The sequence below is a fragment of the Xenopus tropicalis genome, chromosome 8, assembly GCF_000004195.4.
Source record: "Xenopus tropicalis strain Nigerian chromosome 8, UCB_Xtro_10.0, whole genome shotgun sequence".
In the NCBI taxonomy this organism is placed as follows: Eukaryota; Metazoa; Chordata; class Amphibia; order Anura; family Pipidae; genus Xenopus; species Xenopus tropicalis.
Genome location: NC_030684.2, coordinates 68,650,122 through 68,664,053, shown reverse-complemented (window position 1 = coordinate 68,664,053; position 13,932 = coordinate 68,650,122). Strand labels below are relative to the sequence as shown.

General features: G+C 39.9%; 1 protein-coding gene across 2 annotated transcripts in view; it reads right to left on the bottom strand.

Annotated features, from left to right (window-relative positions):
* Positions 1 to 12,804, bottom strand: part of ints6l (integrator complex subunit 6 like) — a 30,269-nt gene extending 17,465 nt beyond the window's left edge. The window contains exons 1-2 of one of the 2 annotated variants that reach the window (XM_012968374.3): positions 12,423 to 12,804; positions 12,216 to 12,293 (exon numbers count right to left, since the gene is read on the bottom strand). In XM_012968374.3, the coding sequence (XP_012823828.1) occupies positions 12,216 to 12,293; positions 12,423 to 12,533 (189 nt within the window). In that variant the 5' untranslated portion in view covers positions 12,534 to 12,804. 2 annotated transcript variants of the gene reach the window in all.
* Between the last annotated feature and the right edge of the window lie 1,128 nt (positions 12,805 to 13,932).

The following is a 13,932-nucleotide window of genomic DNA, read 5'->3' as shown; positions in this document are numbered from 1 at the left end:
ACGACCATCGGTCGCACGAAACATCGTAAGATCCGCCACACACCATTCAGGGCTGAATCGGCAGGTAAGGAGGTAAAAACAATAGGATTTCTACCTCCTTCTGCCGATTCAGCTCTGAAAGGAGAATTTTGGTCAGGCGCCTTCTATGGCGCCCGATCAAAATTTTCAAACTGGTCCGATCGGCGAGTCGTCCGATATCAGCAGCTTCCTGCGATATCGGTCGACTCGCCGACATGCCATACATGCACCGATTATCGTACGAAACGAGGTTTCGTACAATAATATCGGTGCGTGTATGGCCACCTTTAGGGAACAAAGATAAATCTGATAAGAGCAAAAGCAACATCACATTCTGTTTGTCAAGAGTGTCTAACACTCACACTCTTAAAAGGAGAAGGAAGGATAATTATATAGTTAAGTGCTAATTAACTTGCCTCTCCCAAACTGCTATATTAATATTTCAAAAAGCTGAATTTTCTGTATTAGAGTCCCTATAACAAGTAAAGGTAGCTTACATCAGAGTATGGCCTGCTGCTCCTTTTTTATTAAACATGCCTAGGTGCTTTTCTTCTCAGAACCGCACTCAGCTGGTGCCTCAGTATCTTTGAAGACTTTTTGTAACACATATGCCATCAGCAATATGCAGAATCCTAAGGCACTCCTCAAGCAGAGTAGAGTATTCTGGGACATCAAAGCTGCACAACAGGTTTGTGTATTTTGGAAAGAGAGGCTAAGGGCAGTGGCACACGGGGAGATTAGTTAAGAGGCAACTTCGGAAAAACAAAGCGACACATTTGCCATCCCACCAGCGATTTACATTCTTGTCGGTGGGATGGCACTGCAGGGAGATTAGTGGTAACGAAAATTTGTCAAGGGGCGTCAAATCTCCTGTGTGCCACTGCCCTAAAAGAATTCAACATGCCTGTCACCTAGACTGTGCAAGACAGATCAGAAGTGGTCTGATGTCATGCTTATTAGACACTTATTAAAAGAAAGGCAAATGTTTGCGATGAAGTGAGGTACTACACTATAATTCACAAAGACAAATCACATTAGCACTCCTTATAAATCATTTTTTCCTGTCCTTTCTTAAGCTGTACTTTGTGATGAGATAGAAGCAGCAGTCTTCAGTAACAATTCCCTACTTGTTAGGGCTGTGGCACACACCCACTTGTTAGGACTGTGGCACACGCCACACAACAAATCTCCCTTGTCGCGGGCAACTAATCTCCCCGAAATGCCATCCCACCGGCGAGAATGTAAATCGCCTTGAGAGGAAATTTCCGTGAGTTTGGGAAATCATATATGCCACCCCACCGGCGAGAATGTAAATTACCGGTGGGATGGCATTTCGGGGAGATTTGTCGCGGGCGACTAATCTCCACGTGTGCCACAGCCCTTAGGGAGGAAGTTGCACTGTTTTACAAAAACCTGAGGCCCTTTGTCATTTAAAGAGATTCTAATTTTTTGCCGAAATCGCCTGCGCAGCGCGTGCCATCCCACCGGCAACTTACATTTTCACCGGTGGAATGGTAGTTCGGGGAGATTAGTCGTCCGTGACAAGGGAGATTTGTCGCGGGCGACTAATCTCCCCGTGTGCCAGAGCCCTTACATAGATAAGTAAAATAAGTTTTAATAATTAATTCCAAACCAGTTCATGTGTCACAACTTTTTTATATTGATCTACTATATGACTTCTATTTTAAAGGAACAGTAACACCAAAAAATGAAAGAGCAGTAAAGTAATAAAAATATAATGCACTGTTGCCCTGCACTGGTAAAACTGGTGTGTTTGCTACAGTAACACTACTATAATTTATATAATAAGCTGCTGTGTAGCCACGGGGGCAGCCATTCAAGCTGGAAAAAAGGAGAAAAGGCACAGGTTACATAGCAGATAACAGATAAGTTCTGTAGAATACAATAGTGTTTTATCTGTTATCTGCTATGTGCCTTTTCTCCTTTAAATGGCTGCCTCCATAGCTACATAGCAGTTTATTTATATAAATTATAGTAGACTTTCTGAAGTAAACACACAACTTTTACCAGTGCAGGGCAGCAGCACATTATATTTTAGTTACTTTTATACACTTTAATTTTTTGGTGTTACTGTTCCTTTAAATACCCAGCCTGCTAGAGAAACTGCCCTCACATTAAACCAGCGTCAGCCATCTATGAATTCACTCTATGCTGGCACTATCCTTGACTGCCTTTTTGGGACCCAAGTCTCAGTACAGATGTTTGCTAAAAGAGAAATGCAGAAATGTATGGCAGGAAAGGGTACAAGTACAGTGACACCCAAATTCTATGTATTTAAGTTAAGCAGGTGTTATTAAAATTTAGAGAGCTGTACAAAATTATCTCAAATCAGTACTTTAATAGAATACTGAATTTAAGTAAGTGATTATAGAGAAGGTACAAACTTTTAGGTTAAAATATATTAAAAATTGAATAATGTTTTATTAAACTACGCATAAACTCATAAACCAGGATAAATAATGCTACAGTTTTTGCAAAAACAAGAAATTACTGCAGACTCTTCATTAGTAAGACCAATAGTTTTACTCAAACTCCCATTAAAATTTTGCAGAGAACTAATAAGCCCCTAGAGTATTTTGTCAATCCTTATTCCTCAAGCTCCTTTAGAAGAACAAATAAAATGTTAAGCCAACTATGTCCAGCACTCTTTTGCTGAACAGTATTTAGGGCTCTGGCACACGGGGAGATTAGTCGCCCGCGACAAATCTCCCTGTCACGGGCGACTAATCTCCCCGAACTACCATCCCACTGGCGAACATGTAAGTCGCCGGTGGGATGGTACACGCTGCGCAGGCGATTTCGGCAAATCGCCGAATATGCCTCGCGCCAAATATGCCTATGCAATCGCACCGCCGCGTGTGACATCCCACCGGCGACTTACATGTTTGCCGGTGGGATGGCAACTGATGGCAACTCGGGGAGATTAGTCGCCTGCGAACAGGGAGATTTGTCGCGGGCGACTAATCTCCCCGTGTGCCAGAGCCCTTAAGAATATTCTACTCAGCGTTTGCTTTTTTTGCTGTCACTGATAAATTTAAAGCCAGATAACTTAACAATTAACGATCACAGTAATGCAAATGACAAACAGTGTTCCTTTAAGGGCTCTGGCACATGGGGAGATTAGTCGCCCGCGACAAATCTCCCCGAAACGCCATCCCACCAGCGAAAAAGTAAATCGCCGGTGGGATGGCATACCTGGCGAGTGATTTCAGTGAAATCGCAGAAGTTTCCTCTCAAGGTCGCCCACGAATCGCGGGCGTGGGCCAGAACCCTAAAGCAAAATATCTTTCTACCAGTGCATAAAAAGGTCATCAGAGGTAGACATAAACCTTGAGGTTTTTCTTAAAAATCAAGACTACACTAGATCATGTAAATAAATCAGAGGCATTTCTAATAAATCCAAATGGAAGAGCTGCAATAATATAATAAAAAGCTACAAAACCTAAAATAGGGATCTGACTAGATGCTGTATTTTATATTTTAGATTTAATGTATCAACTCAAACTCTTGTTATGAAAAAGAGGTCAAAACTAATAAGCAACAAATTCTGTATCATCAGATTCTGATACAGAATGAGATGTGTGCTAATATGTCATGTAACATGAACCTGAATTAATTACAAATTAATTAGCTAAGCTCAGGTAACATGCAGTTTACCTAAATCATGGTGACCTACTGGGGAACAGCTCTGGAAGCAGAACACTGTTAAAGGGATGTTGTGGCTTTGCACTGGTACAAAAGGCCAAAATTGAAAAAAAAAAAAGGCAAAGCAGTTCCAGTTCAATTTTTTATTGAGGTTTAGTTCCCCTTTAAATCCAATCAAAGTAGCCCAGCTAGTTGCAATTGTTAAAGTGTAAAAGAAAGAGAGCACCCCGGAAACATTCTCAATGGATAAACTTACCACCCCCAAAGGCCATATTAGACCTACCTGTCAATCAAAATCTGTCTCCTGTATGAGGAGAGAAGGGACAAGAGTGAAGAATAACTAAGGGATGCACCACATCCAGATTCTGCCCTTTTCAGCAGGATTCATCTCACTCCAAGTGTCTGAGTGAACCGAATCCTTAAAGGACATGTCAACCCCAAAAATAATTTTTGCCTAATAAAAGAAAACGTAATTCTAAGCAACTTTGCAATATACATTCATTACATATTTGTAATGGTTTTTGAGTTATTTGCATATATAACTGCTATTAAAAGCAGCCTTTGTCTGTCCTTTTTCTATTCCCTGCAATGGAGGCTATGACTTTTGAAACAATGTAACACAAGGCAGCAGATTTTATAGACCTGACTTGCTGGAGGAGCCTGGCACTTGCAACATTGTTTAAAAAGTATCATCACCAGGAGTCCAGCAAATGCTGCTTTCTATAGCAATTACAAATAACTTTTAAACCACTAATAAATTTCAATAAATCCATATTGGAAAGTTGCTTGGAATTAATGTTTTCTTTTATTAGGCAAACACTTTTTGGGGTTGATATGTCCTTTAAAGGAACAGTAACACCAAAAAATTAAAGAGTTTTAAAGTAAAAGAAATATAATGTACTGTTGCCCAGCACTGGTAAAAGTTGTGTGTTTGCTACAGTAACTACTATAGTTTATATAAATAAGCTGCTGTGTAGCCCGGAGGGCAGCCATTCAAGCTGGAAAAAAGGAGAAAAGGCACAGGTTACATAGCAGATAATGGATAAGCTCTGTAGAATACAATAGTGTTTTATCTGTTATCTGCTATGTGCCTGTGCCTTTGCTCCTTTGAATGGCTGCCCCCATGGCTACATATCTGCATTCTTTATATAAACCATAGTAGTGTTTCTGAGGCAAACACACCAGTTGTACCAGTGCAGAGCAGCAGTACATTATATTGGAATTTCTTTTATACAGTTGAATTTTTTGGTGTTACTGTTCCTTTAAAATCAAATGACTTTTGTTTACATGTTCCTGCGCACACTTCTATTTAACCCTTCCATACCCTAATTTCCATATGCAAATTAGGATTTTTAAAAATTGTCTTAGGGAAAGGTGAGGTACAACCTAATGAATAGATTACGGCTTATCTCTGGGCTGATAACAAGTAGCAGTGATTTTGTTTTCTCCATGACTCCATTTTACCTGTGGGGATCTTGAACTGATTGCTTTGGTGGGGATTTTAACTTCTTGTCCACAAGTACCCAGACACAAGGGGGAGCACATAGAAGTGATCCACTCCTAGATTGCACCTCAGCTTCCTCTTAAAGTGGTGGTGGTAATTTTTGCCCATTGAGATTGTTTATTGGGTTAAAACATTATGGGGGCATGTCCCTTGTGCACTCTTTTCTGTTACTTGAAAGTCCAGCACAAACTTGCAATTATTAGTACTGGTCCTGATTCTTTAAGCGAACTGGTATTCTAACTGCAGCAGAGTAGTAAAAACGAACTACTTATTAGTTAATATTGATTTCTGGAGAAAAGTTAGCAGTTCATTAAATAACCCTCAATCAGCAATATGCCAAAAAAGGATAATTAAAAACTGAAATTTCATCCAATATTAAAGGACATGTAAAGCCTACATTTGCCTACAATGTAAATCAGTTGGGCATGTCTCCCCCACCCAAATGCATCATTTGTACTGTATATATCCCCTCCGCTTTCCAGCACCATCACATTTTGCTAAAGCAAAAAGCAGCTTTCACCCGGTGGCCATTTTTCCTCTGATACATAATCAGTTACATTTAAATCTGCAAACGGCATACACACACACACAGACCCTTATTCAGCATACATTTCACCAATGATACAGGCTCATACAGGCACAACTGTCTTTGATAAAAGTTCTGCTTTGTTTGAGCTGAGCTCAGGTTAGGAGAAAAAAATTGAAGCAGACAGCTAGAGCTGAGTTTCTATGGGAACCAGCAATGCCATCTCTTTACTGGCTGCTAGACTGGGGGGCATGTTTAGTAATCTGAGCTTAGAACAACTGAGCATGCCCACAAGCCAACAGCCAAACCAAATTCCTGAGGGAGGGGGCCGAATGGGTTACAGGAGGAGAAGCAAATCTTAGTGATTAAGGGGATGTTGCAGCCTTACTATTAACCTTTCGACAACCAGTGTGGCAGGTATTGAAAGATTTCAAAGAGGCTGTTCACTGATTACATTTGTGTGTGTGGGGTTTACATGTCCTTTAAATGCATTTCTTAATGTTAGCAGTTTAACAGTGGTATACAGGTATGGGATCAGTTATCCAGAATGTTTGGGACCTGGGGTTTTGCGAATAAGGGGTCTTTTTATTATTTTGATCTTCATACCTTTAGTCTGCAAAAAAAAAATCAGTTAAACATTTTTTAAACCCAATAAGATTGTCTTGTCTCCAATAAAGACAATTATATCTTAGTTAGGATCCAGTACCAGGTACTGTCATTATTATTACAGAGAACAGGGAATCATTTTTAAAAATCGGAAATATTTGATTAAAATTGAGCCTATTGGAAACAGCCTTCCTGTAATTCTGAGCTTTCTGGATAATCCCATAGCTGTACTAAAAAGTGTTTTAGTTGTAAGTTTATGATCACAAAATCCACAAGGAAAATACCCGTGTTTTACTGAGAAAGAACTGACACAAGGACACTGCACTGTAAGATAGGAACCAATAAGCAGCTAGGCTGACCTGATAGGGAACTAAAGGCCTGCCTTTGCTTGTGGGACTGCAGGGCTGTGATTGGCTAACCCCCTTCTACTGTGCTTCTGGCAAGGACCAGTCAAAGCATCCACTCATCATTTGAAACATGGACAGGGATGTAGCTGATCTATAGGGAGCTCTGAATAAGTGGTCTTTTTAACTTTTGGCACAAAGTAAAACCAGTACCATATACTTTCCATTATTGCCTACAAGACTGTAAAGGTTTTTAGTTATGCTACATGTCTCCATTAAAAAAGGTCTCTGAGGAGACCTACATTTTGGTTCACAGATAAAATAACATTTTTTCACCAATATGTAAAGACCTGTGAGTGCCTTGCTTTTTGTTTGTTGCATATATCTTATATATAAACATATAAAAAAAGATTTAATCTATTTTTTTTTTTTTTTTAAAAGACATGGGGTAACAGACTCTATCCAGTACAGAACATCAAAAATGCTGTACACACGGATCGTTACAAAAAAAAAAAAAAAAAACAAAGTACGTTTTTATTAAATCCTCATTTTGGTCTTAACATGGAGCTTTCCATAGAAGACTGAACTTATAGGGACAGATTAACCAAATTGTGAGTTTAGAGCATAACAATTCATCCATGTCCTAATCATAATGAATCTAACATTGACCCACTGATAAATCCAGGAGCCTACTCAGTCAACATATGGAAATTTTTGGCCAGATATCGGTCAAAGAGGCCCGTCGGAGGGCCCCAAAAGCTTCCAAAACGGTCTGAAAGACCTAAATCGGCAGCTTAAAACTGCTTTTCATATTGCTATTAGAACAGCTATGTTATAAAGTAAACTCATTGCGCAGGTTAATAGCTTTTCATAAAGCAATTTTGGAGACTTTTAGTTAAAGGCTCAATCACACAGGGCTCCTGTTGTGGGATGACAGCCTCCTCAAAAGAAATGTCAATGGATCAGTGCAAATCTTCTTAATACCAGTTTCTCTTCCTATATTATATCTTTTTTTTGGCAGAGATTTGCTACACAAAACAAGTGTGATCTGTGAACAAGACACAGACACTCCTAAGATTGTGTCATATATAGTTACATTATAAGTTGTATCCAACATGATTTTATGAAGAAGAGATCATGGCAAGCAAACTTACTTGCTTTTAATGATGAAGTTATTAGAAGGTTGGACTGGAGAATTGCAGTAGATGTGGTCTTGGATTTTTGCCAAGGATTTTGATGCATTGCACATAAACATCTGCTATCTTAACCAGGGTTTCAGTGTTGGCCTTATATTTTATCGCTGGCGATGGATTGGATACAGGGAGGTAGATGTCAATAGTACATTGTCTAAACACAATAGGGTTCTAAGTAAAGTGTGACAAGAATCTGTACTGTCTCCACTTGTTTTAACTTTTATTAAAAATAAACAGTAAAACGAGAAGTGAAAATATTTTAACATTTAAAATTTGTATTTGTTGATCAAGAACCTATAAAACAAGTTTTTGGCAACAAATGTCCTATTTTTTATTGGAAAGGTTTTCATCCTATAGTGCCGACGATAGCCATGAATGGCTATTTATCTTACTGTTTATTAACAAAACTCACTGTATTTAACACTGCCCTATTCTGTTTGAATGGCTGCCTACATGGCTACACAGCAGTTTATTAATTTAAGATGACCATACACAGGCAAATTTAAGCTGCCAATTCAGGTTCTTCAGACCGATTTGGCAGCTTATCTGCCAGTGTATGGGGCCCTCTTACAGGTCTCCTCGATGTCGAACCGGGTAGGTTTGATTTTTCTGTTGGATCGTGGACCGCATCAGCTCATTTATGTGGTCCTCACTCCGACCTTTCCACTGCATTGTAATGCGGTCATTTAGCCCTAGAGCCAAACGTTCACATTAGCACGATATCGGCAACTCAAGGTGGCATATTGGAGAAAAAATATGCTTATTTGGTGACCTTGAGAAACAAGCAAATCTCACCGTGTATGGCCACCTTTAGTTACTGGAGGTATAAATTCTGAACCAAACACAATTTTTGAACCAATGTGGGGAAACAGTACATTATATTTAATTGCATATAAAATGCTTTTGCTTTTTTTGCCTGTTAACTGTTTCTTAAGGGCACTTGCAGATGGGAGGTTTTGCTGCACAGATAAACATCCAAAGTTATCTTTCTACTGGTGGTAAACTAAATGCCTTGTGAGGCATCTAAGGGCTACTATTGGAAACTTATGCAATGCATATGTTTCCACACTAGCAATTAAGATTAATGGTGGAAGGAAGATAGCATACCTAACTTTTTTTCAGCATGGGTGCGACAAAACATCTTGCCTCAGTGTTTATCCTTGCAAATGTATCTGAACAACCCAATGTCAACCAAGATCAATGTAGGTACATTTAATTGTATGCATTTTGGTGTTGAACTATGCATATTACTCTCATGGACAAAGCCAGGTGGATATTTTATTAAAAAAAGTATCCAAGAGGAGTTGTGCATAATACATTTATTTACAGAAAGCAATGCTAGTCTGCAAAAATAAACATCCTCGTAAATGCATTGTTTTGCACCCTAATGACCAGTCTCAAGTGTTACCAAATCAGGAAATGTGTACAGATCAATACTCTTCGCATTTGTAGTAAAATTGGCCAGATCAGTCACACTTCTGTTGTACATTATATATATATTTTACTTAGTCTTGGATTGCTCCAATAACCAATTTTCTATAAACTTTTGTTGCTGCTGTTAATTTCCCAACACAAATTTGTGCAGAAATCCACAACTAATAAAGAAAACATGCAAGTCCACTTGCAAGTATGCGTTTATTTCATGTTGTTCAGCATGACACCTATAACACCCTGCACACTGTTTTGGGTAGGTGTGTAACCTTTATTGTATGTGATACTGGTGGGAGGGTACCAGAATTATTCACTTGCACCCCACTTCTCTTTTTGTATGAAACCTGTATGAAATCCATATGAAACCATTGTGCTATCAACGGACTACATTTAAAAAAATGTCTGGCAACTGTAACTTATTGCACAGGGAAAACTTAATAAATATTTTCCTTGTCTTTAGATGCATGCCACTGAAGATTGCTTTAGATGTATTGAAAGCAAAGTAGGCTAGATTTTGTAGAAAGTAATTCAGAAAGCTATGCTTTGTTTTTGTACTGAGTTCTCTCTGTACATTAAAGCAAGTTGATAGCAAGCTAAGGTACTAATCAAATTTTCTGCTGATTGCTACCGATCTTGCTTAGTAGAGCAATTCATTTTTTTCTTAAAAGCTTTTGCTGTAACTAGGAGTCAGATACAGAACTGAAGGAAAAGAACCTGTCTGTTGGTGGCATCATGGTAGCAGTGGTGCTTGATTTTGTAAATCAAGAGAGGGTTGAAAGGCTGCCCATACCACACATCAGCACTAGTAAATTGATGTGTATAATTTTAACGTGTGCGCCATGAACATTATCAGTCCTCTCAATTGCAGAATGTGGACTATACCCTTATAATTTAGTTATGAATAAAAATTGTATAAATGAGGAATGTGTTATGTTTTGCACTACACATAAGAAAATTAAACTTTACTAATTCCTGTCATTTCCTGATTTTTGTCAACAGAGGGGAGGCTGAAAAAGAAAATTACCAGCCCATATAGGGGGGAGTTTTAATACAGCGAAAACAAGCTAATTTTCCACCAGTGACTTTTTTTTTACTATTACCAGAATAGAGAATACATTTTCAACATAATTCCTATTTGTGGTTCTCAATTTAGCAAAGGTATACATAGAAAGATAATGCCCCACAATGACAATTTTGACTGCAACTTGTGCAGGGAAAAAAATGGTAACTTACCTCCCAAAATTGCACTATGAGCATTGCGCTGCATTTGTAAATGCCCCTTATATATGTTGTGCATGGTACAATCTGTCTTTGTAGATCTCTGTTAATGTTTTTTTTTTTACCCTTTAGGTAAAGATAAAGATATCGGCAATGCACTTGTGCAAGTTATCACCTATGTTGGAACATTAGCCTCATGCTTTTGTCATTAAATTGAGTATCTGGAAAAGCTTCCAATCAGTGAAAACAGTTAAAAAAGATAAATGTAACCATTTGCATGAGTGTATTATGATTTTGAGGGGGCCACAAAAGAATGAAAGAAAAAGTCAACTCAAAAGTTAATTTTTGGCCTTAATAAAAAGAAAACATAATTCTAAGCAACTTTGCGTTGTTACAAATTTGCAATGGACTTTGACTTATTTGTATATATATACATATAATTATATATACATAATTGCTATTAGAAGCAGTGTCTGCCTGTCCTTTAGTATTCTCTGCCCTGTGGCTCTGGCATTTGCACTAGTAGGTGGCATCATTGGTCAATTTTTCCAGCTGGGTTAAACACCAGTTGGGGAACAATTATTAATGCTGCCACAGCACACAAAACAAAGAAACTGGAAAATTGGGAATGGACACTACTGTCAAATAATTAGATTGAATGACTTTCCCAAATAATTTTAACACAAGCAGTTGTCAGGTTTGTCATATTAGTCATATTTTGGTACATTAAAGCCACATTATTTAGATACTTAAAGCCCTAACGAGACCCATGTTATTATAATAGGTGTACACCATAGCCCAACTTTAGCAAAACAAATAGGAAACATATTCTATTTTAAAATATCTACATGTGTTATTACAAAGCACTAAGAAACATTTTTGCTCCATATAAACAACCCCCTGCCTTTCCAAAGAAGCACTCTGTGGGTCAGGCTTACAGGTAAGGATCAGTTAGCTATACATAAGGGGCTGAAAATGAAACCACTTTTTATTTTTTTATAGTTTGCCCTATTTAGTAAAGGAACTCCAAACACTTCTTAATTTAAACAACGGACATACAAATATTTTTAGTATAAGCCTTTGCATTGCGGCTTAGTGCCCCTTTAAAGTGTAACTAAAGTCAGTGACAGTTAAGCTAAATTAAACTTGACTAAAAGTGGCCATGAAGGAAACAAGACTAAATAACACATTTTTACACCGCAACTGTTAAACACAGAAATGTTTGAACTTAAGTTAAATTTCCCTGACATGTCACATATGCTAAACCATGCACTCATTGACTCGTGTAATCTCCGCTCCTTATTTATTTTTTTGCCAATCATGGTGCAGCCCACTTCAATAAAACAGGAAAGGGTGGGTCCAACACGTCTACAAAGACCAATGATATTGCGATGAGTTGTGACATCATAAGCACCGCCCACCAATGCTCTCTCCCCCCGCCTCCATCTCGGGCGCCTCAGCCCCATACAAAAGCAAGATGTCCGCCATCTTCGGAGGCTGCGACCCGTCTACTCCCGCCGAAACCACCCCCTGCACCCCGCCCGCCGCGGCCTGCAAGGCTCCCGGGTCCGCCCTGCCGTTTTCCTCCGTCCTACGGAGCGTTCCCACGGGGTCTTGTTACAGGTGCGGCTGGAGGCGACTAAAGGGCCTAGCTTTTTCCCCAGATACAAACCACCACGGAGTCGGGGTAGTAGCTGAAATGCGTTTACCTTGATGCAGTATGGTGGCTCGTCATATGTAACCAGCATATACCTGTCGCCCCTACTAGCAGGATCCCGGGCACGCAGCTGCGGGGACACAAACACAAGGGAAGGCAGGGGTGAATACACAGTCATACAAATAACACGAATCACCCAAAAATAAAATAAACCCATCAGCCCTCCCCCGCGCTGGGAGACACCAACAATTCCTGTTACCTTCATAAATATCTCTACCGCGCCTTTGGCAATATCCAGATAGGTGGTACCCAAATAAGTGCGCTGGTTCATAGAGGCGGACGTGTCTATGAGGAAAAGTAAGATAGGCATTTTCAGCGCATACTATAGGCGGAAACCCGATGGATCCGCCAGCCTGGGCTACCCTGGCGCTGCGGTGGTTTATTGTGCCCACACCCTGGGGTATCTTGCTGGCTATGTGGAGTTTGTTTGGTGGGACGGTAAAATTGGACCCCTGTCTCAGTAGAGGGAACGATATGTTGTGTGGGTCCCCGGCCCCCAAGAACGGGCTACCCCCGTACAGCTCACTTGAGCTCTGAGTCTCTGTACAGTGTTCACTGATAGATAACTTCTCTTCCTAACCTCTACCAGCGCACCATGTGACCGCCCCGCCGCCGTATTGGCTGGCAAGCCCCAGTCGCAATTAGCATATTCATGATTATCTTAGCCAAAACCCGACTAGCGCGGCATGTGATCGCTGTGCCCTGCTATTGGTTCCATGCGGCGGCCAGCCCTTGCATATTAACGAGGAAAGGCGGGGAATGGATTTATTTATTTATTTTAGCTCCGCGTGGAGTTCAGGGAAATGTAGTTCAACTGCACGGCCGCCATGTTTTTTCCGTTTCACCGCTTGAGGTGCTGGGTAATCTGCAGTGAGCAGATTACTGTGTGAAACAGGCTCTTGCCGGGAAGGTCATTATTGTACCTCCTGCTGATGGTCAAGTTAATAGGGATGGGTGTAAGCACCAGCCGCAGGATGGTTGCGTTTTTCGCTAAAATTCAATTCTTTTTAGTGGGGCAGTACATTACTTTCCTTTTATCACTTTAGCCGTCTCTTTGGCACTGCAGAACCTCTTGGCTGTGAGTTGTCACCAGTTATTCGTAACAACGTGGCTCCCTGCATACAGTTTCCTTTGTCCCTGCTTTATTTGGGCAAATTGAAATCCATTGTAGGTGCCTAATTCTAGTCTGGCAGCATAAATAATCTCGCAAATGCAATGAAAATAATCACATACCAGGTATAAACTCAAGTGTATGGCCAGGTCAAAACGGCACACATGTTTGAAACTGTGGCCAAAATCCCGAGTAGAACAGACAGAAATAACTAAAGTCTGGTGTTTTATCTCCTAAAGGTTTCCAGCTCCATGGTTGGCAAAAATGCCTGCAATTGTCCATTCATTGCCTAAAACAGCAAATGCCTCAACCCTGATAGTGCTCAGTCCACCAGTTTTGTTGTTTTCAGTGTGCCAAGCCTCATAGGGCATAGATTTTCCTAAAAGTAAATAAAAAAATTCACATATGCTTCCATAAACTTCGTTAGAGTAAATCTATGAAGCTTCTTATTAAACAAACAAAATTGCACACCTAAGAACAAAGGAATAGCTCAGACAGCTGCATTCAATGCCAACCCCTATCACTTTTTGCAACTGCTGATGGAGTTTCAGCACGGGTTGAGGGGGGTTGCATCGCTAGTGCAGGAAGCGCAATTGGT